This window comes from Muscardinus avellanarius, assembly GCF_963383645.1.
Source record: "Muscardinus avellanarius genome assembly, chromosome: 14".
Taxonomy (NCBI): domain Eukaryota; kingdom Metazoa; phylum Chordata; class Mammalia; order Rodentia; family Gliridae; genus Muscardinus; species Muscardinus avellanarius.
Genome location: NC_137800.1, coordinates 88,558,606 through 88,582,665, shown reverse-complemented (window position 1 = coordinate 88,582,665; position 24,060 = coordinate 88,558,606). Strand labels below are relative to the sequence as shown.

At 48.9% G+C, this 24,060-nt stretch overlaps 2 protein-coding genes and 1 pseudogene across 3 annotated transcripts; 1 reads left to right on the top strand and 2 right to left on the bottom strand.

Moving 5' to 3' along the window:
• Positions 1-7,444: 7,444 nt before the first annotated feature.
• LOC308273292 (adenylosuccinate synthetase isozyme 2-like) lies at positions 7,445-14,186 on the bottom strand (annotated as a pseudogene). The gene is made up of 2 exons: positions 14,165-14,186; positions 7,445-8,820 (listed from the first exon to the last, which is right to left on the bottom strand). The product of its transcript is annotated as an adenylosuccinate synthetase isozyme 2-like (transcript).
• NCR3 (natural cytotoxicity triggering receptor 3) lies at positions 14,185-17,714 on the top strand (the record flags this gene model as incomplete). The annotated part of the gene is made up of 4 exons (XM_080710372.1): positions 14,185-14,224; positions 16,982-17,326; positions 17,444-17,551; positions 17,680-17,714. The coding sequence occupies 4 exons, from the start codon at positions 14,185-14,187 to the stop codon at positions 17,712-17,714; spliced, it is 528 nt and encodes a 175-aa protein (XP_080566498.1).
• A 2,749-nt stretch (positions 17,715-20,463) lies between these two features.
• LST1 (leukocyte specific transcript 1) lies at positions 20,464-24,060 on the bottom strand (the record flags this gene model as incomplete). The annotated part of the gene is made up of 4 exons (XM_080710371.1): positions 20,464-20,613; positions 22,119-22,141; positions 22,696-22,787; positions 24,035-24,060. The coding sequence occupies 4 exons, from the start codon at positions 24,058-24,060 to the stop codon at positions 20,464-20,466; spliced, it is 291 nt and encodes a 96-aa protein (XP_080566497.1).

Here is a 24,060-nt window from a genome sequence, read left to right as displayed (position 1 = left end):
TGGCTAAATTACCATGCACGGGCCTAGAACCTGCGATCTCCTGTGTCAGCCTCTCGAGTACTAGGATTACAGGCCTGTGTCACTGTGGCCAACTCTCTCTTAGTGAGAGCCCAGTATGTGCATGAAAAAAATGTATGTTTGTTTGTTTTGCAGTACTGGGGATGGAACCCAGGGGTATTCAACCTCCCAGCTACATCCTCAGCCCTATTTTTTATTCTTTATTTTGAAACAGGATCTTACTGAGTTGCAGAGGGCCTCACTAAGTAGCTGAGGCTGTCCGCAAACCCGGATCCTCCTGTCTCAGCCTCCCAGGTGCTGGGATGACAAGTGTGCACCACCACACCCGGCTCATCAAGAAATGTTTTTATAAGCTACTACAAGTGTGGGTAAAGGACAGTAAGACCTCAGTGACGTTTATTCTGAGGATTAAACAAGTGGCCCTTGAATGGATCCTCAGGTCATCAGGTGATTTCTGAGTCTAGTTGCACAGGTTAGGACAGGGAGCCAAGGGCAGGCTGGCTGGAGTTTCCTGCACTATGGGTGGAAGCCTCCGACTTCTCTGGAGAGCTCTCTCAGAAGAGTGGCTGATGGGAGTACAGACCCAGAAAGTGAGAGAAACTACTTCCCCCTGGCAGCTCCAGAGGGACACTGGGAAATACGGGAAGGTCTAATGGGAAGCCAGGCGTGGTGGCACAGGCTTGTAATCCCAATACTTGGGAGGCTAAGACAGGAGATCATAGGTTTGTGGCCAGCCTCAGCTACATAGTGAGGCCCTCTGCAACTTAATGAGATCCTTTTTCAAAATAAAGAATAAAAAATAGGACTGGGGGCCTGGCGTGGTGGCGCACACTTGTAATCCCAGCATTTGGGAGGCCGAAACAGGAGAATTGTGGTTCCCGGACAGCCTCAGCTACTTAGTGAGGCCCTTCGCAACTCAGTGAGACCCTTTTTTAAAAAACAAAAAGACTAAAGCCGGGCGTGATGGCGCACACTTGTAATCCCTGCACTTGGGAGCCTAGACAGAAGGATTGCACAGGTTCGAAGCCAGCCTCAGCTACTTAGTGAGGCTCTCAGCAATTTAGTGAGACCCTGTTTCCAAAGAAAATATAAAATAGGTCTGGGAAATATAGCCCAGAGGTAGAAAAGTCCCTGGGTTCCACTCCCAGTACCACCAAAAATAAATAAATAAATTAATTAATTAATTAATTAGCCGGGTGTGGTGGCGTCGCTTGTAATCCCAGCATTTGGGAGGCTGAGATGGGAGGATCAGTTTGCGGACAGCCTCCCAATATTTGGGATGCTAAGACAGATCATAAGTTCCTGGCCAGCCTCAGCTACTTAGGCCCTCTGCAACTTAGACCCTGTTTCAAAATAAAGAATAGCTGGGCGTGATGGCCCACGCTTGTAATCCCTGCACTTGAGAGGCGGAGACAGGAGGATCGCACAGGTTTGAAGCCAGCCTTGCTGGCTTAAGAAATCCTGTTTCCAAATAAAATATAAAATAGATATTGGAGTGTAGCCCGGAGGTAGAAGGGTTCCATCCCCAGTACCACACACACACAAAAAAAAGATAAAAAACAGGGTAGGGGGTGTAGCTCGAAGGGCAAATGCCCCTGTGTTCCATCCCCAGACCCGCAAAAAATAAAAATAAATAAATAAAAGACTAAAAAATAGGGCTGGGGGTGTAGTTCAGAGGTACAGTGTCCCTGGGTTCCATCTCCAGTATTGCAAAAAAAAAAAAAAAAAAAAGACTAAAAAATAGGACTGGGGGTATAGCTTGGAGGTACAGTGTACAATGCCCCTGCCTTCCATCCATCCCCAATACTGCAAATAAATAGATAAATAAATAAATAAAAAGAGTACTGAGAGAGACTGTGGTGAGGCTAACACCAGGAGAGTGTGTGTGTGCGTGTGCGTGTGTGTGTGTGTGTGTGTGTGTGTGTGTGGTGGTCACCATGGGTTCTGCAGACTGCATGGGTAGCCTCTGTTAATTACCTTCCCTAAGGCTTTTAGTCTAGATGTAGCCACCTTCGGTGCAGCCACCCTCACCTCCTTTTTCTTCCTCTTTCTCTTCTTCATATACTGGGGATTGGACCTGGGGCGTTATACTTCTGAGCTACACCCCCAGCCCTTATTTATTTATTTATTTATTTATTTATTTATTTATTTATTGCGGGTCTGGGGATGGAACCCAGAGGCATTCGACCTCCGATTTACACCCGCTGCCCCTTTTTTTAAATTTATTATTCTTTATTTTGAAACAAAGTCTCACTGAGTTGTGGAGGGCCTCACTAAGTAACTGGGGAATCCTGATCCTCTGGTCTCAGCCTCCCTAATGCTGGGATTACAAGCATGCGCCACCATGCCCAGCCTTTTTTGTGTGTGTTTTTTATTTGGAGACAGGGATCTCGCTTCTCTCTAAGGATGACCTCCAACTTGTGATCCTCCTGCCTCAGCCTCCCAAATCACTGACTTTACAGGCTTATACCACCATGCCCAGCCACAACTTCCTCTTGAGAATAGCACACCCCCACCCCAAGCTATCCTCACCCAAAAACCCTGGCCAGGACTCTGCTCACCTGTCACAGCATGGATGGAGACCCCTTCACTCAGCCCTCCCTCCCGTTTCCTCTGCCGCAGCTGAGGTTTCACCTCTCACTGGCCTCTCCCTGGCCCGGGTGGGGTGGGGAGGGAGTTACTGGGCTGGACTCTGCTTGACTTCCCTTTTGACAAAATCTCTCTTCCCCTGAGAGAGCTGTCCTCTACCTTCCTGAGCTCTGGGCGTAATCTGGAGCAATTCATTTCTCTATTCATGCATCTGACCAACAAATAGGTAACACACACACACACATACACACACACACACACACACACACACACAATTGTTTTTTTTTTTTGTGTGTGTGTGTGGCACTGGGGATGGAACCCAGGGGCATTTTACATCTGAGATACACCCTCAGCTCTATTTTTTATTCTTTCTTTTGAAACAGGTTCTCACTGAGTTGTAAAGGGCCTCACTAAGTAGCTGGGGCTGGCCATGAGCTGCGATCCTCCTATCTCAGCCTCCCAAATGCTGGAATTACAAGCCTGTGCTACCATGCCTGGCTAATTATTTTCTTTTTGTAGTTCTGGGCATTGAACCCAGAAGGCATTCTACTTATAAGTCCCCCCCCCCCGCCCCACCACCCAATTTTATATTTATTTATTTATTTATTTATTTATTTATTGTGGGTAATGGGGATGGAACCCAGGGGCTTTCTGCCTTGGGGCAACACTCCCAATACCTTTTTTTTTTTTAACTTGGAAACAAGGTCTCACTAAGTTGCTGAGAGCCTCATTAAGTAGCTGAGGCTGGCTTTGTTTGTTTGTTTGTTTGTTTGTTGGTTGGTTGGTTGGTTGGTACTGGGGTTCCTGGAAGCCCTTCTACCTCCAGCTACACTCCCACGGGCTACACTCCCAGACCTATTTTATACTTTTTAAAATTTGGAAACAGGGTCTCTTAAGCCAGTGTGGCTGGCTTTGAACCTGGGCGATCCTCCTTCGCAGCCTCTCAAGTACTGGGATTACAAGGGCGTGCCATCCCACCCCGCCCAGCTTTTTTTTTATTTATTTTTATTTTTATTTTGAAATAGGTTCTTACTAGGTTGCTGAGAGTCTCCCTAAATTGCTGGGGCTATCCTTGAACCTGCAATCCTGCCTCAGCCTCCCGAGTACTAGAGTTACAGGTGTGCCACACAGAGCCTGGCTGAAGTTAGTTTTGATAAAGACACGTCAGAGCCAGGCGTCGCAGTGTATTCCTATAATCCCAGTGCTTGGGATACTAAAACAGAAGGATCATAAGTTCAAAGCCAGTCTGAGCAACTTAGTGAGGCCCTGTTTCCAAATAAAAAATAAAGTAGGGCTGGGGGTGAAGGCCGGTAGTAGAAGGTCACTGGTTTTCATCCTTCGTAACACACACACACACACACACACACACACACACACACATTTAAACTGTGAAGTAGTCTTTTTTTTTTTTTTTTTTTTTTGTGGGTCTGAGGATAGAAACCAGGGGCATTCAACCTCCAAACTACACTAAGTTTCAGAGGGCCTCACTAAGTAGCTGAGGTTGTCTGCGAACCGTAATCCTCCAGTCTCAGACTCCCGAATGCTGGGATTACTAGCGTGTGGCACCACACCCGGCTCCTAGGAAGTAGTCTTCTTTGACAAAGCAACACAGAAATATTGGACAGAGGACAGATCACCAAAAATGTATCGGTAATCCCAGTTATTGAAGCCTGGGAGAGGTTGGGAGCAGGACCCTGGAGGGCACTGTTGTCTTTAGGAGAGGCCGGCCTGAGGTGGCCTCGTGGAGGCCACCAGAGGGACAAATACCCCTGACTCAGGTGCTTCCCCTGCTTTCTTCCTGCAGGGCCCCTGCTTTGCTGAAACCAGCTGGAAACCGACATATCCTTTTGTGTGTGTGTGGTACTGGGGATGGGACCCAGGGCATTCTACCTCCAAACTACACCCCCAGTCGTATTTTATTTCTTATTTGGAAACAGGTCTTACAAAGTTGCTAAAACTGATCTCAAACCTGCAGTCCTCCTATCTCAGCCTCCCAAGTACTGGGATTACAGGCATGTACCACCACACCGGGCTCAGACATACCCTCTGAGGTGTGGTCTGTACAGGTTATTCTCTAGAAGGCAAAGAGTGTGGCGGGAGAAGGAAAATCGAGGGGCAAACAGAACCCCCAGGCTTAGTCGGGCACGGTGGCGCACACCTGAGATCCCAGTATTTGGGAGGCTGAGACAGGAGGATTGCGGGTTTAAGACCAGGCTCAGCAACTTAGAGAAGCCTTCCATAACTATGTGAAACCTCTGTTTCCAAATAAAAAATAAAGCCAGGCAAGGTGGCACACACTTGTGATCCCAGCATTTGGGAGGCTGAGACAAGAGGATCACAGTTCGCAGACATCCTCAGCTACTTAGGCCCTTTGCAACTCAGTGAGACCCTGTTTCAAAATAAAGAATAAAAAACAGGGCTGGCGGTGTAGCTCGGAGGTAGAACACTCCTGGGTTCAGTCCCAGTGCCACAAAAAAAAAAAAAAAAGAAAAAAAGAAAAAAAGAAAGGAAAAGAAAAGAAAGAAGGAAAGAAAAAAAAAAGAAAAGACCCAGGGTGCTTATGAACACAAATGCTTTCTGGCCTGTGTATTCTCTTCTTGCAGTGCACTCCATGGGACCTAACTCTAACTAGCAGTTCCCCCTGGGGAGCGGAGGATAATAACAAGGGCCCTTAGCAACACATGCCTCTCAGAAAAGGAGCTCTAATCTCATGGGGATCTAGCAGGTGCATTTCGTGAACCAGCTCAACATTCTTTGCCCAGCCACCTGGCTGGATGCTAACAGCCCTGGACTTGGTGACTGACTCGGGCCTCCCGTGCCCGGCCTCCCACCTGAGCAGCCCCAGCATCCAGTAATCTCTTCTTAAGCTATGTTGGCCCCCTCTGCTGAGGCCCAGCGAGCCCTGCAAGCTTGGGAGCCACTCTACTTCAGCACAGTGGCTCCCAAACCTGAGTGTGCATCAGAAGTGCTTGAGGCATTTATCAAAAATCTATTGTTAGGCTGGCCGTGGTGGCACATACCTGGAATCTCAGTACTTGGGAGGCTGAGACAGGAGGATTGCAGTTTGCAGACAGCCTTCGGTACTTAGTAAGACCCTGTTTCAAAAATAAAGAACAGCCAGGCTTGGAGGAGCACGCTTGTAATCCCCGCGCTGGGGAGGCGGAGACAGGAGGATCCTGCAGGTTCGAAGCCAGCCGCGCTGGCTTTAAGAGACCCTGTTTCCAAATAAAAAGTATAAAAATAAGTCTGGGAGTGTAGCCCAGAAGTAGAAGGGCTTCCAGGAACACCGGTACCACCCCCCTAAAATAAAAAATAATAAAAGCTGGGCATGGTAGCACACGCTTTTAATCCCAGCATTTGGGAGGCTGAAACAAGAGGATTGAGGTTCATGGACAGCCTCAGCTACTTAGGCCCTTTGCAACTCAGTGAGACTCTGTTTCAAAATAAAGAATAAAAAACAGGGCTGGCGGTGTAGCTCAGAGGTAGAACGCCCCTGGGTTCAGTCCCAGTGCCACAGAAAGACAAAGACGAAGATGAAGAAGTGGTAGTGGTATATTGGACCTCGCTCCCAAAAGGTTCTAATTCAGTAGGTCAGATCTGGGACCACCTATGTATTTTTTTTCTTTTCTTTCTTTTTTTTCTTTTTTTGGTACGGGGTTTGAACCCAGGGGCATTCTACTCTGTGCTACACCCCTAGTTGAAATTTTTTTGTTGTTTTAAGCAGGATCTGGCTAGGCTACTGAGGCTGTCCTTGAACCTGTGATTCTCCAGTCTCAGCCTCCTAAGTACTGGGACTATAGGCATGTGCCGCCAGGCCCGGTTTTTTTTTTTGTTGTTGTTGTTGTTTGTTTGTTTTTACTAGAAATATTTGTTTTTTTAAATTCAGCTATTGGTGGTTTAATAAAATAAATTTAAGTGGCACCTAATTTAAACATTTAATAGTTCATTTAAGGATAATCTACAATATAATATGTTAAGTTTAATTGCCAAAACAACACCTTTTTAAGAAAAAATGAAGGCATGATCAAAAGTATGGTCAACAATAGGTTCATTTGGAAACCTATAATTTCTAGGTATATTCATAGGCACAGTGTTGAAAAAACAAAACCATTAGACTTAGAAATAATGATATGATAAAAAAGAAAGATACATTTCAGTTAATGTCTGAAACTAAAGAAAAATATCCACCAAATATCACAAGAGTGTTTTAAATGATTTTTTTAGCATTAAGAATATTGTTTGGAAACATCTTTTCTCTTTGAACATTTGGTTAAATGTTCAATGCATTAAATACTTTATAGAGAGAAATAAATTCTGTGTTCTGTACAAATAAAAGACCCATGAATAAACCCCCTACCCCCTGCCAAAGCTACCCCCTGCCAAAACTCGATTTTGCAATGGTCTCAGCAGAAAATAAACAATTCACAACTTAAACAGAATGTGTAGCATCACCAAAGTTTACCGAACTCCTATGTTCTCAACTCTTTTTTCTAACAGTAAGGACTACAGTGACAACTAGATGATCAGAATGTGAAGGTAGTTGTGCAAAATTGCATTAATTGTCCTAACATCTAGCAGGGGCAAAACAGAACACGCAGTGATGACAGTGAGGAAAACTGCATTTGAAAGTGACTAGATTTCAGACGACTGGGACTCGACTCTCACTACACACCGACAGCATGGCACCGTAGGCAGCAGGAGCGGCGATGGCTGGCACGCGCCGAGCACACCGATGGGCCTCGCTGCGGTGTCTGATCCTCAACTCGCAGGTCACAAAGAAATACTTGAGGTCTTTCACCTCCCTCTGAAGGAATGTTTCTTGTGTGGCTGGCAGTCATCAGAAGAGCTGGATCGTAGACTCCCTGGATTTACCTACACCAGTCCATTTGACTGGAATCTGAAGTTCATCTTCAATAAATCGAACATAATTTCGTGCATTAACAGGTAATTCTTCAAACACCCTCGCATATGATATGTCTGTGTTCCATCCTGGGAGAGTCTTATATTGAACTTCGACTTTATTTAAGACTTCCTGGTTTGCTGGGATATGAGGTATGATTTCACCATCTAACTTGTAAGCAACTCTTGGTAAGAGCTAACGCAGTAAACCCATTGATCTCTGAGCATATTTGAGTAAAACGAGGTCCAACCAGCCACGTCTTCTTTTTCTTCCAGTAGTCACACCAAACTCCCTACCCCTTGTTTGTAATGATTCTCCAATGTCATTGTCTTGCTTAGTAGGAAGGGCACCAGTACCAACTCTAGTGGTATAAACTTTCACCACTCCGTATCCTTCTCCAGCATTCTGAGCTGCACCCAGGCCTGTACAAACACCTCCAACAGCGCAGTTTGAAGAGGTGACAAAAGGTAAGTTCCAAAATCAATATCTAATCATGAGGCATTTGCACCTTTACCAAGATTTTCTTTGGTGGTCCCTGTAGGGTCTCATAAAGGAAATAAACCCTGCCTCACCATTGCTTTAATCGTTTCCCTAGAACCCTTGAGTTTTTGTGATTCACCTTCAATGTCTATTTCCAGTGTTGAGTATATAGATTTGTACTGGTTAGCTAAAACTCTGAACCTCGCAGAGAAGCCATCAAAATCAGAGACAAGATCACACATCCGAAGTCCACTCCGAGCAGCTTTGGAAGAATAAACTGGGCCAATCCCCTTTTCTGTGGTGCCCATTTTTTTCCTGCTTGTTCTTGTCTCTGTTGTTCCTGGATACCATCGGCCGCTTGATGAAAATCAAACACTGTGAGCTCTGTCCGAAATGACAAGTCTTTTTCCCCAGTCTTCTAAACCTTTTCCTTTTTGAGCACTTTCCTCCGCTTCTTCAAACAATCCAGGTAGATGAATCACCACCATTTCCAATGAATGCAGTAACATTTGGATTAATTAGTCCACTGGGTAAAAGATGGAAATCATATTCCACTGAATCTACGACAACTGTATGGCCAGCATTATTCCCTCCCTGGCAGCGGCACGCGATGGCCGCGTCCTGTGCCAACAGGTCCACCACCTTCCCCTTGCCCTCGTTGCCCCACTGTGCGCCGAGCACCACAGTCACCCGGTTCCCCCCAGGGCGCGCTCGGGGCGGCCGCAGTCGCCTATTGGGCAGGGAGGAGGTCGCGTTGGTCTCAGCGAATGACTGGCTCGGGAGCAGCCGGGGGAGCCCAGAGGAACAGGGAAGAGAGTGCGAAAGGACAACCTCTATGGCGCCAGCACATGCGGAGGAGGAAGAAGGCGCCGCACCGGCCCCGCCTGCCCGCCAGCAGGGCCCCAGGCCCGGTTTTTGTCATCTATGACAAACTACTTTCAGCTACATCTGAGTTTATAATATTATTGTTATTATTTTGTGGTACTGGGGATTGAACCAGGGGCATTTTGCCTCTGAGCTACACCCCCAGCCCTATTTTATTCTTTTATTTTATTTTTATTTTTTTGGTGGTACTGGGGGTGAAACCCAGAGGCTTTCTACCTCCCGGCTATGCTCCCAGACCTATTTTATATTTTATTTAAAAACAGGTCTCACTAAGTAGCTGGGGCTGGCTTCGAACCTGTGTGACCCTCCTGTCTCAGCCTCCCAAGCGCGGGGATTACAAACCTTCACCACCAGGCCCGGCTTAGTCTTTATTTTGAAACAGGGTCTCAGTAAGTTGTGGAGGGCCTCACTAAGTAGGTGAAGGTGTCTGCGAAACTGCAATCCTCCTGTCTCAGCCTCCCAAGTACTGGGATGACATTCGTGCACCACCACACCCGCGTCCTGAGTTTATACTAATAAGGTGACTTTTGGAGAGCCTCTAAGGATGTTAGCCCCAAAGAGACCTGTTGCCAGCCCTGTGGTTAGAGGGTTAGCACTTTCGGCCCGGTCCCCTGACTCGTGACCAATAGCTATGATTTAATCAGCCATGCCTGCATGATGAACCCTCCATAAACCTCCAGAAGGATGGGGTTCAGAGAGCTGTGTTGCACCCCTGGAGGTGCTGGGTATGTGGCATGTCCTAGGAGGATGAGGAAGCCTCACGCCCTCTCCCCAAACCCTACGCTGAGCACCTCTCCTGTCTGCTTAGTCCTGAGTTGCTTCCTTTATGAGAAACCAGTAAACAGCGGGGCACAGTGGTACACATCTGTCATCCCAGTACTTGGGAGGCTGTAGCAGGTGGCTGAGAGTCCTGCTACATTGCTGAGGCTGTCCTTGAACCTGAGATCCTCTTGCCTCTGCCTCCCAAGTACTAGAATTCCAAGCTGGAGAAAGATGGAGCACCCGAAAGAGGTGTGAAGAGAGATGTGGAGGAGGGAAAAGAGTCATTGTGTGTGAGAGAGCAGGGCGGAGGGGAGGTGGAGAGAGGGGGGCTGTGTGCAGAGATGAGGAAGATATAAAGAAAAGAGTGATATAAAGAAAGGTGGTGATACAGAGATGCGGGATAGAGAAGGAAGGAGAGATGGCGGCAGGGTGTTTGGCACTCTAAAAGCATTGCAGAGCTTGGCGTGGTGGCGCACACTTGTAATCCCAGCATTCGGGAGGCTAAGACCAGAGGATAGTGGTTCACGGACAGCCTCAGCTACTTAGCAAGGCCCTTTGCAACCCAGTGAGACCCTGTTTCAAAAAATAATACTAGCCGGGTGTGGTGGCGCATGCTTGTAATCCCTGTGCTTGGGAGGTGGAGACAGGAGGATCGTGCAGGTTCAAAGCCAGCCATGCTGGCTTAAGAGACCCTGTTTCCAAATATAAAATAGAGCCAGGCGTGGTGGCGCACGCTTGTAATCCCGGCGCTTGGGAGGCTGAGACAGGAGGATCACACTGGTTCGAAGCCAGCCTCAGCTACTTAGTGAGGCTCTCAGCAACTTAGTGAGACCCTGTTTCCAAATAAAATATAAAAAAGGTCTGGGGGTATAGCCCGGAGGTAGAAAGCCTTCTGGGTTCCACCCCCAGTACCACCAAAAATAAAATAACTCTGGGAGTGTAGCCCAGAGGTAGAAGGGCTTCCAGGAACCCCAGTACCACCAAAATAAATAAATAAATAAATAATAATAGGGCTGGAGGTATAGCTTGGAGGTACAGTGCACCTGGGTTCCATCCCCAGTACCGCTAAATAAATAAATAAATAATAAAAGCAGCTGGGCGTGGTGGCGCACGCTTGTAATCCCCGCGCTTGGGAGGCGGAGGATCACGCAGGTTCAAAGCCAGCCGCGCTGGCTTAAGAGATCCTGTTTCCAAATAAAAAGTATAAAATAGGTCTGGGAGTGTAGCCCAGAGGTAGAAAGCCCTTGGGTTCCAACCCCAGTACCAGAAAGAAGAAGGAAAGAAAAAAAGAGGGCTGTAGCTTGGAGGTAGAATGCCCCTGAAGTCCACCCCCCAGTACCAATAATAAATAAATATGTGGGGAGGGAGAGCCAGGAGTGGTGGAACACGCCTGTAACTCCAGTACTTGGAAAGCTGAGACGCGAAGATACGATGTTCAAGGCCAGCCTCAACAACACAGCAAGACTGTTCCCAGAAAAAATGACAAAGGGTTGGAGGTGCTGGGTGTGGCGGAGCACATCTGTGCTTCCAGTACATAGGTGAGGTAGGAGCCTCGCAGGTTTAAGGCCAGCACACGTAACCCTGCTCCAAAATAGCAAAGTAAAACGGCTGTGGGTGTAACACACACACCATTTTGTCCACCACATTGATTCTTTGGGGGTGGGGATGGAGTGTTGAGTGGACACAAGGGAAAGGAATTGAGGGGGGAGAAAGGCCGCCCGCGCCCGGGCCTGGGACCAGCAGGGGGCAGCCCCGGCCTCGCCGAGGCTCCAGCCCCACCCCTCCAGCTAGGGGCCCTGGGAGGCGGCAATCACTAACTTCTTTCCCGGCTTCCGGGGCCAGTGTGGAGGCGCAGGTGGCTTAGAGAGACACACCACAAAACTACGCCGTACCGGTCATCCCAGGACATGGGAGGATAAGGCAGGAGGCTTGCAGGTTTAAGGCCAGCCTCAGCAATTTAGACCTTGTTTCAAAATAAAATGAAAAGGGCTGGAGGTATATCTTGGGGGTAGAATGCCCCTAGGTTCCCTCCCCAGTGCAAACATAAAAATGTTTTTTTTTCCCATTACTGAGGATGGAACCCGGGGCATTCTACTTCTGAGCTACACCCCCATGCAGTCCTCTTTCTTTATTTCTTTATTTCTTTATTTCTTTATTTGCAGGTCTGGGGATGGAACCCAAGGGCATTCGACCTCCAAACTACACCTCTTGCCCTATTTTTTATTCTTTATTTTGAAACAGGGTCTCACTAAGTAGCTGAGGCTGTCCGCGAACCGCGATCCTCCTGTCTCAGACTCCTGAATACTGGGATTACACGCGTGCCCAGCTGCAAAAGTTTTTAAAAATTGTAACAACTGGGCATGGTGGAACAAGCTTGTAATCCCAGCGCTTGGGAGGCTGAAACCAGAGGATCGCACAGGTTCGAAGCCAGCCTCAGCTACTTAGTGAGGCTCTCAGCAACTTAGTGAGACCCTGTTTCAAAATAAAGTATAAAATAGGTCTGGGAGTATAGCCCGGAGGTAGAAAAGCCCCTGGGTTCCACCCCCAGTACTACAAAAGAATAAATAAACAAACATATACATACATACTATATAACTAGTCTGTGTAAGCTGGCATTTATTTATTTATTATTTATTTATTTTTTATTATTTTGCGGGTCTGGGGATGGAACCCAGGGGCATTCCACCTTCAAGCTAAAGCCTCTGCCCTGTTTTTTATTCTTTATTTTGAAACCGGGTCTCACTGAGTTGCGGAGGGCCTCACTAAGTAGCTGAGGCTGTCTGCGAACCACGATCCTCCGGTCTCAGCCTCCCGAATGCTGGGATTACAAGCGTGTGCCACCACGCCCATCTTATTTATTTATTTATGAGCTGGCATTTAAATCATGCTTAGTAGCTCAGGCTTGTAATCCCAGTACTTGGGAGGCTGAGACAGGAGGCCTTTTGTGATTTAATGAGACCCTGATTCAAACTAAAAAATTAAAAATTGGGCTGAAAGTGTAGCTTAGAAATAGAATGCCCTTGGGTTCAATCCTCAGTACCCCCCCCCCACAGAACTGGCATTTAAATCCAGCCCGACTCCAAGCCAGCACTTGTGACCTTGAGATACTGCTTCTCCAAAAGACAGCTCTGAGCCTCTGCAGCAGCGATGGCTGGGAACTGAATAACCCAAGATAGAAGTAGACACAAAGACAAAAAGGTGTGTGCGTGTGTGTGTGTGCGCGAGAGAGACTGGGGATTAAACCCAGGGCACTGAACCCAGGGAATTCTACTGTCAAGAAGTACTCCCAGCCCTATTTTTTATTCTTTATTTTGAAGCAGGGTCTTGTATAAGTTGTGGCAGCCTCACTAAGTAACTGAGATTTGCCACAAATCTGCGATCCTCCTGTCTCAGCTTCCCAAGTACTGAGATTACAAGTGTGTGCCACCATGCCTGGCCAAGAATTGTATTAATAATCGAAGTCAACCACTAAGCCAAGCAAGGGAAGCAGGGATGGGGAGGGAATGGGGTGGGAACTGGGTAGGGGTTAAGTCAGTGATGCGTACATGTATGTCCACACAAGTTTTTTACCCCAATATGATGTATGAAAATAGTGCGCCAATAAAAAATTTAAAAAAAAAGAATGGTATTAATATAAAAGGAACTGGAGCTGGGCGTGGTTTCTGCATGGAACCTGCGATCCTCTGGTCTCAGTTTCCAAGTACTGGGATTACAGACGGCACCCCTGGGCCCCCCTGGATAGGAGCGGCTCCTTTGAGCAGAGACTGCACTAGGAGGGACTCCAAACCTCCATAGCAGCACTCCTGGCCAGACCACCCAAGTCAGCACTGCAGTAAGACAGGCGATGTGGCGTGCTTCCAGGCAAAGTCTCTAGTTTGTGTTTGTACTGAGGACTGAACCCAGAGGACTTCTCCCTCTGAGACACACTCCAGCCCTTTTTATTCTTTATTTTGAAACAGGGTTTCACTAAGTTGTTGAGGTTCTCACTAAATTCCTGAGGCTGGCCGCAAACCTGTGATCCTCCTGTCTCAGTCTCCCAGGTACTGGATTACAGGCAAAGTCCCTGGTAACCCTAGCACCGCAGGCCACCAATCAACTGCTTCTCCGAATCCCCTCGTTTATAGAAATCCTAGGGCAGCCCTCAGAGAGAAGCAGACTGGAGGGGAGGAAGTGGGTGATGGGCTCGGCCTTGGTAGAGCAAGGGGGGAGGGAGGAGGTTAGCTTCTGGGCCCAGGAGGGATCCTGGGGGCCTTTTCTGAGCAAATGACCCTCAGAGGGTGGGAGAACCACATCCTGCTGCCACCCGCCCGCTCACCCACCTTTAAGCCCCACCCTGCCCCGGGCACCAGGCCAGCCTACCCACAAGCTGCCAGCTCCAGGTCCTGGACACCTCCATCCACACGTCCTGTCTCAGGGAGACATGCATTTGATGCTCGAGGTCCGTGGCAGCTGATATGTGCGTCCTGTGGGACCTAGAGCGCTCCCATCCCCGCCTGGTGAGCAAGGGCCTGGCTGCTCGGGCCCCCTCACCGACTGGCGCGCCCTCCGCCATGGCCCTGCTCGTGTTCATCTCTACCACCGTCCATCCAGGTGACCCGGGCGCTGGCTCAGGACCCTGGGGGGGAGGGGGGCTGAACTTAGGCAGCAGGAGCAGGCTCTGTGGGTGCTGAGGGGAGTAGTGGGGCCTTTGTCTCTGGCTCAGTGAGCTGGACACAATCGACTCCCCAAGTTCACAGTCTTTCCGAGATTCTGGCCCCGTGTTTCCATCCCAAACTCCTTTTCTTTTGGTACTGGAAATTGAACCCAGGGGCAGTCTACCTCTGAGCTATCCTAGCCCTAGCTTTTATTTTTATTTATTTATTTATTTATTTATTTACTTATTTTTGTGGTGCTGGGAATTAAATCCAGGGGCATTCTACTTCTGGACTATACTCCCAGACCTGTTTTATATTTTATTTGGAAATAAAGTCTCACTAGGTAGCTGAGGCTGGCTTCGAATATGCACGATCCTCCTGTCTCAGCCTCCCAAGCGCTGGGACTACAAGCGTGCACCACCATGCCCAGCTCCTATTTTTTTTATTTATTTATTTATTTATTTATTTATTTATTTATTTATTTATTGAATGATTGATTGTGGTACTAGGGGTGGAACCCAGGGGCTTTTCTACCTCCGAGCTATACTCCCAGACCTATTTTATACTTTATTTGGAAACAGGGTCTCCCTAAGTTGCTGAGAGCCTCACTAAGTAGCTGAGGCTGGCCTCGAACCTGTGCGATCCTCCTGTCTCAGTCACCCAAGCGCTGGGATTACAAGTGTGTGCTACCACGCCCAGCTCTTTAATCAAATATTTGAAAAATTGGTTTAATGCACAATATGGATGAGTTCAATACGGATCTCAACCAACTATAGCTGTATCTTCACCTGGACATTTAATTAGCTAATGCTCTAATAAAAAAACAAAGTAGTTTTGGGTGTGGTGGCACATTCCTATAATCCCAGTAACTGGGAGGCTGAGACAGGATTGCCAAATTCAAGTCCAACCTGGGCAATTTACAGAGACCTTGTCTCAAAATAAAAAGGGCTGGGGATATAGCCCAGTGGTAGAGCTCCCCTGATTTCAATCCCTAGTACCACCACCAAACAAAACATAAAAAGAATCTAACAACCACCTAGCAAGATGGTCTTTACTATAGACTGACAGAATGCTATTAGTACTAAAATAAGGCCTGGAATCATATAAGTGATATTAGTTAACTAGGCATCCATATTTATTATGGAGTTTCTTTTGTGTGTGTGTGGATCTGGGGATGGAACCCAGGGGCATTTGACCTCCGAGCTACACCCCCAGCCCTATTTTTTATTCTTTACTTTGAAACCGGGTCTCACTGAGTTGCGGAGGGCCTCACTAAGCAGCTGAGGCTGGCCGCGAACCGCGATCCTCCGGTCTCAGCCTCCCGAGTGCTGGGATTACAAGCGTGCGCCACCACGCCCGGCTTATTATGGAGTTTCAGTTGCTTTGTGGAAGGATAACTTCAGCGAGCCACGATACTCCGTGAAGGCAGCTGGAGGGAGGGTGGCAGTGGGAGTTTAGATGGGAAAGAATTTTAAAAGATGACTTAATAAACAACATTAAGAAATTAGTAAGCCAGGAGTGGTGGCGCACGCTTGTAATCCCAGTACTTGGGAGGCTGGGACAGGAGGATCGCAGGTTTGTGGCCAACTTCAGCTACTTAGTGAGGTCCTGTGCAATTTAGTGAGACCCTGTTTCAAAATAAAGAATAAAAATAGCCGGATGTGGTGGCGCATGCTTGTAATCCCAGCATTTGGGAGGCTGAGACAGAAGGCTCACAGGTTCTCGGACAGCCTCAGCTACTTAGTGAGGCCCTTTGCAACTCAGTGAGATCCTGTTTCAAAATAAAGAATACAAAATAAGGCTGGAGTTGTAGCTGGAAGGTAGAATGCCCCTGGGTTCCATCTCCAGTATCGAAAAAAAAAACAACAAAAAAAAAGCCTGGTGTAGTGTTGCACGTCTATAATACCAGTCCTTTGGGGACTAAGACAGGCGGATCACAGGTTCAAGGCCAGCCTCAGCAACTTAATGGGATCCTGTATCAAAATAAAAAGGGCTGCCAAGCACGGTGGCACACACTTGTAATCCTAGTGTTCGAGAGGCTGAGACAGGAGGATCATGGTTTGCGGACAGCCTCAGCTACTTAGTGAGGCCCTTTGCAACTCAGTGAGATGCTGTTTCCAAATAAAGAATTTTTAAAAATAGGGATGGGGGTGTAGTTCCAGGGTAGAATGCCCCTGGGTTCTATCCCCAGAACTTCAAAATAAATAAATACATAAATAACAAAAGGATTGTGAGTGTAGAATGCCCTGGATTCAATCCTAAATCACACACGTACACACACACACACACACATACACACACACACACACACACACACACACACTAAATTACTAGTGAGGAAAGGGTTAGCCAGGTATGGTGGTGTATACCTATAATCCCAGTACTTGGGAGGCTGAGGCAGGAGGATCTCAGGCTGGAGGACAGCCTCAGCAAGGAGTGTGACTCTCATCAACCTGGCAAGCCTATGTTTCAAATTAAAAAAAAAAAAATTGGGGCAGAGAGTATAGCTCAGAGGTAGAGCCCTCCCTCCCTCGCTCAATATCCAGTACCACCAAAATTAAATAAGTAAATAAATAAATAGGCTCATGGGCCGCCCAAAGTGGCCGTCCCTCTGCTCTTCCATGGAGGGTCAGCTGGATAATGCACTTTGTGCCTTTTCCTCCTTGGAGTAAGGGGAGAAGCATTTTTCCCCTCGTCTTCTCTCTGCCCCCAGGATCCTGCTCTCTGTGGGTGTCCCAGCCCCCCAAGATTCATACCCAGGAGGGCACCTCGACCCTCCTGCCCTGCTCCTTCAATGCCAGCAGAGAGAGACCGGCCATTGGCTCCGTCACATGGTACCGAGACAAGGTGGCCTCCGGGAAGGAGGTGAAGAACGGGACCCCAGGGTTCAGGGGCCGCCTGGCCCCCCTTGCCACTTCCCGATCCCTCTGGGACCACCAGGCTGAGCTGCACATTCAGCACACCCGAGGCCACGATGCCGGCATGTGCATATGCAAGGTGGAGGTGCTGGGCCTGGGTGTCGGGACAGGGAACGGGACTCAGCTGCTGGTGGAGAAAGGTGAGGTGCCGGGAGCCGGGGCTTCCTTTGCTGGAGGGCCCCAGACGCAGTGTACTGGGAGTCAGCAGCCTGCAGCCGCCATGACATGGGCCCCGTCTCCCCACCGCCCGCGTTCAGGACCTCCTGCGCTGACGGCCAGCACGGCGCTCCTCCTTCGGGCCGGCTTCTATTCCTTCTCCTTTCTCTCGGTGGCCATAGGCAGCGCCCTCTATTACCAGGGTAAATGTAAGTTAGGGCAGGGACAGGAGGGAGGGCTGGGAGGGGACACCTGGGGGAGGGAGGGAGGACACCTGACCTCTAAGAAGGGGGCGCCAGGCCTTGGCACTGAGTGTCGCGGGCATCTCTCCCACCAGGTGCTGCCCCATGGGAACACACTGCTATTCCTTGAACGGCCTCTGAGACGGGATTCCAGACCCCAGATCCCCGACCTTCTTTAGACGCCCCAATGAACCCTGACCCACCACGACCTCCTTCTTATGAGTCTCATGTATTTCCTTCTCCATCCTTTGAGATGCCCATCATGCCTTTCTCTGGGTTCCCCTGGCCCGCGCATGCGTGTGTGTACGTGCGTGTTACTGGAGATTGAACTTAGGAGCATTCTATCACTGAGTTATACTCCCAGCCCTATTTTATTTTGAATAAAATAAAGGGTACTAAGGTATTGCACAGGGAGCTGGAACCTGCAATTCTCCTGTCTCAGCCTCCCAAGCGGATAAGTTTGTGCCCCTATGCCTGGCTTCCCCTGGCACCTTTTTTTTTTTTTTTTGGTCCTGGGGATTGAACTCAGGCAATTCTACCTCTGAACTAACCCCCCCAGCACTTTTTAATTAATTAATCAATTTTTGTGTGTGTGGGGGGGTCTGGGGATGGAACCCAGGGGCATTTGACCTCCGAGCTACACCCCCTGCCCTGTTTTTTTTATTCTTTATTTTGAAACAGGGTCTCACTGCGTTGTGAAGGACCTCACTAAATAGCCGAGGCTGTCTGCGAACCGTGATCCTCCAATCTTAGCCTCCCGAATGCTGGGATTACAAGCATGCGCCACCACGCCCAGCTTTTATTTTTTACTTTTGAAACAGGGTCTTAGCTGGGCATGGTGGCATATGCCTGGAAAACCAGTGGGGAGGCTGAGGCAGGAGAGGATTGCAGGTTTGAGAACAGCTTCAGCAAGTAATAGGATTCTCTTCAACCTAGTGAGACCCTGGGTTCAATCTCTGGTACCATAAAAAAAAAGAAAGAAAGGAAACAAAGAAAGAAAGAAGGAAGGGAGGGAGGGTTATTGTTGGTGACTGAGGCTGGCCTCAAACCTGTGATCCTCCTGTCTCTGCCTCCTAAGACTTGCTCATGCCCTGGCTTCCCTGGGCTCTTAACCGCCTTCTGCCTGTCCGCCTGGCCTGACCTGGAAAGATTGAGGAACTGTCTTCCCAGCAGCCGAGCCTGCAGCTCCCCGAGGTCTGGGCGCTTGGCACCCCCGCCTTCCCCAGGCCCAGGAGTCTGAGGCAGCCTCTCCTGAGAAATGGGGGTAGGTGGATCTGGTGGTTCTGTTTGTCAACTGTCCATCATGGACAGGCCCCTACACATTGTTTTCTGGCCTTCAGAAAAGATCAGGCCCTTCTTCACCCAGTAAGTCACCATTTAACCTCAAAGTGAGTGGAAGGGTGAGCCACTTAGTTTGTTTCTAGTACTGGAGATTAAATCGAGGGGCATTCTACCTTTGAGCTATGCCCCCGACTCTATATTTATTTATTATTTATCTATTTTGCAGTACCAGGGAGAGAACCCGGGGGCATTCTACCTCCAAGCTACACCCCCAGTCCTATATTTTATTCTTTATTTTGAAACAGGGTCTCACTGAGTTGCAAAGGGCCTTACTAAGTAGCTGAGGCTGTCTTTGAACCAGGATCCTCCTGTCTCGGCCTCCCAAATGCTGGGATTACAAGAGTTTGCCACCACACCCGGCTTATTTATTTGTTTGCCTGTTTATTTATTTATTTAAAATTTGAAACAGAGTCTTACTAACTTGTGCAGGGTCTCACTAAGTTACTGAGGCTGACCACAAACTTGCCATCCTCCTGTCTCAGCCTCCCCAAAATACTGGGATTACAAGCACGTGCCAGCACACCTGGCAGCTCTTTTTATTTTGAAACAGGGTCTTGCAAGCGGTGCATGGTGGTGCACACCTGTAATCCCAGTATTTGGGAGGCTGAGACAGGAGGATCACAGGTTTGAGGACAGCCTCAGCAAGTAGTGAGATGCTCATCAACCTAGTGAGGTGCTGTTTCCAATAAGAAATAAAATCTGGTTGAGGGCATAGCTCAAAGGTAGAATGCCACAAAAAAAATAAAATAAAATTGGGGAGGTAAAATGTCCCTGGGTTCAATCATCAGTAACACACACACACACACACACACACACACACACACACACACACGGGGAGTCTCTTGCCGGGCATGGCGCATGCTTGGAGGCGGAGGCAGGAGGATCGCGCTGGTTCGGAGCCAGCCTCGCTGGCTTAAGAGACCCTGTTTCTAAATTAAAAAAATATATATTTAAAAAAATAGGTCTGGGAGTGTAGCCCGGAGGTAGAAGGGCTTCCAGGAACCCCAGTACCACCAAAATAAATAAATAAATAAATAAACAAACAAATAAATAAGAGAAAAAAAACAAAGGGGGGGGGGGTCTCACTAAGTTGCTGAGGCTGTCCTCCAACCTGCAGTCCCAGCCTCCCAAGTACGGAAATTACAGACTGCACCACTGCGGCACGGGGCACCACTTGTTTTTTTTTGTTGTTGTTTTTTTTTTTTTGGTGGTACTGGGAGTGGAACCCAGAGGCTTTCTACCTCCAGACTACACTCCCAGACCCATTTTATATTTTACTTGGAAACAGGGTCTCACTAAGTTGCTGCGAGCCTCACTAAGTAGCGCGATCCTCCTGTCTCAGCCTCCCCAGCGCGGGGATGACAAGCGTGCGCCACACGCCCGGCTCACCACTTAAGTTCTGACGGTACTCAGTGTGGGTGGGGGCTCCAGGCGGAAGGAGGAGTCTGAGACACAGAGGGAGAGGCCAGGGTCTTTACTGGATGCGCCGCGGGATGGCCCCGGCCGCCTCCCTGGGCTGTGGGGGGCTCCTGGGGCGCTCAGGTGGGCTTGCTCTTAGCGATGCAGGCGTAGTCGGTCCTGGCGTCCTCCTTGGTGTCCGCCCCTTCTTCGACGGCTTCGTTGCTGGACGCCGATACTGGCAGCCTCTGCAGGGACGCATAGTGGAGCTCCTGCTCCGGACGCTGGGCCTGGCCGACAGGGAGGAGCCGCTGGGAGGGCCGAGAAGGCGGCTCAGCCCCTCCCTGAGTCCCGCCCGCTCCTCTCCTTATCTCTCCCTCTTTCTCTCTTTTTCTTTCCTTTCTTTCTCTCTCTCTCTCCATCTCGCTTTCTCTCTCTCTCTATTTTCTTCATCTTTCTTTCTCATTTCTACTTTGTTGAATGTATGTATGTATGTATGTATGTATGCATGTATGTATGTATTATTGTGGGACTAGGGATTGAGCCCAGGGGTATTCTACCTCCAAGCTACACTTCCAGCCCTATTATATTTTTATTTTATTTTATTTATTTATTTATTTATTTATTTATTTATTTATTGGCAGTACTGGGGTTCCTGGAAACCCTTCTACCTCCGGGCTATACTCCCAGACCTATTTTTATATTTTTATTTGGAAACAGTCTCTTAAGCCAGCACAGCTGGCTTCGAACCTGCTCGATCCTCCTGTCTCCGCCTCCCAAGCGAGGGGATTACAAGCGTGCGCCACCACGCTCGGCACTATATTTTTATTTTGAAAAAGGGTCTTGCTAGGTTCCTCTCTCTTCTTCTGGTCTAATTTACTCTTATCTCTATACTACTACTTTCTGTCTCTCTCGTGTTTGTCTGTCTGTCTGTCTGTCTCTCTCTGTACTAGGGATTAAACTAAACCTGGGGGCATTCTACCTTTGAGCTATACCCCAGCCCTATTTTTTTTTTTTCCTGGTACTGGGATTAAACCCAGGGGCATTCTACTTCCAAGCTACACCCCCAGCCCTATTTTTTATTCTTTGTTTTGAAACAGGGTCTCACTGAGTTGCAGAGGGTAAGTAGCTGAAGCTGTCCAAGAACCTGTGATCCTTCTGTTTCAGGCTCCAAATGCTGGGATTACAAGCGTGCGCCACCATGCCTGGCCTAATTTTTTATTCTTTATTTTGAAACAGGGTCTCACTAAATCGTGGAGGGCCTCACTAACTAGCAGAGGCTGCTGCAAACCTGTGATCCACTTGTCTCAGCCTCCCGAGCACTGGGATTACAAACTGCACCACCACGCTTGGCTCCTATTTAATGTATTTATTCTGTGGTACTGGGGATGGAACTCAGGGACATTCAACCTCCGAGTTACACCCCCCCAGCCCTATTTTTTATTCTTTGTTTTGAAGCAGGGTCTCACTGAGTGGCAAAGGGCCTCACTAAGTAGCTGAGGCTGTCCACTAACCACGATCCTCCTGTTTTAGCCTCCTGAATGCTGGGATTACAAGCGTGCGCCACCACGCCTGGCTCTATTTTGAAACAGTTTCTCACTAAGTTGCGGAGGGCCTCACTAAGTTGTGGAGGCTGGCCGCCAACCTGCGATCCTCCTGTCTCAGCCTCCCAAGTATTAGGATTACAGTCATGCACCACCACACCTGGCTCCCCTTTGTGTTGACCCCATCCCACATCCCAGCCACCCAGCTCCCACTTGGCCTCGCACCCTCCCCTCCCGGCCCCCAGACTCACCCATCTCCTCTCCAGCCTCCTCACTGAAATAGAAGAAGCAGCTCAGCTCAGCCTCTATTGGGTCTCCCCGCCTCCTCGATACTCCTCACAGTTCTGGGGCTGTTTCCTCACTGGCTGACCCCCCCCCCACCAGTTCCCAAGACCAAAGCCCTACTCCTTCTCTTTTGCAGTACTGGGTGCTGAACCCAGAGCCTCACACATGCCACCCAGGTGCTTGACCACTGAGCTACACCCCCTAGCCGCCCTGGCCTTTGGACATTTTTCTCTTACTTCTCCCACTGAACGCCCACCAGCCAGGACTTGCCAGGATTTTTTGTGTACTAGACATTGAACCCAGGGGCATTCTACCTCCAAGCGACACAGGGTCTCACTAAGTTGCTGAGGAAGATTGCTCAATGGCCAAGGCTGGCCTCAAACCTGGGATCCTCCTGCCTCATCCTCCCAGGTACCGCGATTATAGGTGTACACCACCACGCACGGCTCCGGTCGGGATTGGTGGAGACTCTTCCCCTAGCAGTGGGAAGGGTGTAGCTGGGCACAGCTGTAGGGGAACAAGGGCTGCCTGAGTGGGGCTCACCTCTCTGTTGGAGCCGGCAGAAGCAGATGAAGAGAATGACCACCAGCAGGAGCAGGAGGCCTCCCAGCCCCAGGCTGCCGTAGTGGAAGAATCTGAGGGAAGAGGGTGAGCATTAGAGGGCTCACCCTCCGCTTCCCACTGCCCGCTCCCCTGGTGGGTGGCTCAGTCCTCCTCGCCATCGTGTGCGTGCGTGTGCGTGTGCGTGTGTGTGTGTGTGTGTGTGTCTCTAGGAATTGAGCCCATGGACATTCAACCTCCAAGCTACACCCCAGCCCATTTTATTTTCTTTTTTGAGGCAGTCTCACCAGGCTGCTGAAAGTCTTGATAAGTTGCTAAGGCTGGTCTCTGACCTGTGATCCTCCAGTCTCAGCCTCCCAAGTACTGGGATTACGGGTGTGCACCACCACGCCCGGCTTCTCCAACAGTTTTATTTATTTATTTATTGCGGTACTAGTGATGGAATCCAGAGGCATTCCACCTCTGAGCGATACCCCCAGCCTATTTTTTATTTTGAAACGGGCCTCACTGAGTAGCTGAGGCTGGCTTCGAACCTCTGTGATCCTCCTGTCTCAGCCTCCCAAACGTGGGATTACAAGTGTGCGCCACCACAACTGGCTATTTATATTTATTTTTATTTTTTGCAGCACTGGGGATGGAACCCAGGAGCATTTCTGCCTCCAAACTACATCCCCAGTCCTATTTTTAAATTTTTTTATTCTTTTTTTTGTGTGTGTGGTACTGGGGGTAGAACCCAGAGGCTTTCTACCTCCGGGCTATACTCCCAGCCCTATTTTATATTTTATTTGGAAGCAGGGTCTCACTAAGTTGCTGAGAGCCTCACTCAGTAGCTGAGGCTGGCTTTGAACCCGTGCGATCCTCCTGTCTCAGCCTCCCAAGCGTGGGGATTACAAGCGTGCGCCACCACGCCCGGCTTTTATTCTTTATTTTGAAACAAGGATTCACTGAATTGCAAAAGGCCTTACTAAGTAGCTGAGGCTGACCTCAAACAACGATCCTCCTGTCTCAGCCTCCCAAATGCTGGGATTACAAGCGTGCGACACCATGCCTGGCTTCTCCACCACACCTGGCTTCTTTTAGAGGCAGAAAAATACACTCTCAGGGATTCTTCAGCCCAGACCCCTGATCTCATTTTCCCCGGAGGAATGCATCCCTGTTACCTTGCCTCCGAGCTGAGACGGCTGTTTTGGGGCCTCCTCCGTGATGTCCTTTTCTGCCCTGATCACCTGCCTCCTCATAAGCCTCACACACCACCTTCCCCCCGTTACTTTCTGAGCACCCACAGCCCTCCCTGTGCAGAGGCGAGGAGCCCCGTACTTACCCTTCCTGTGAGAAGACGTGGCCCAT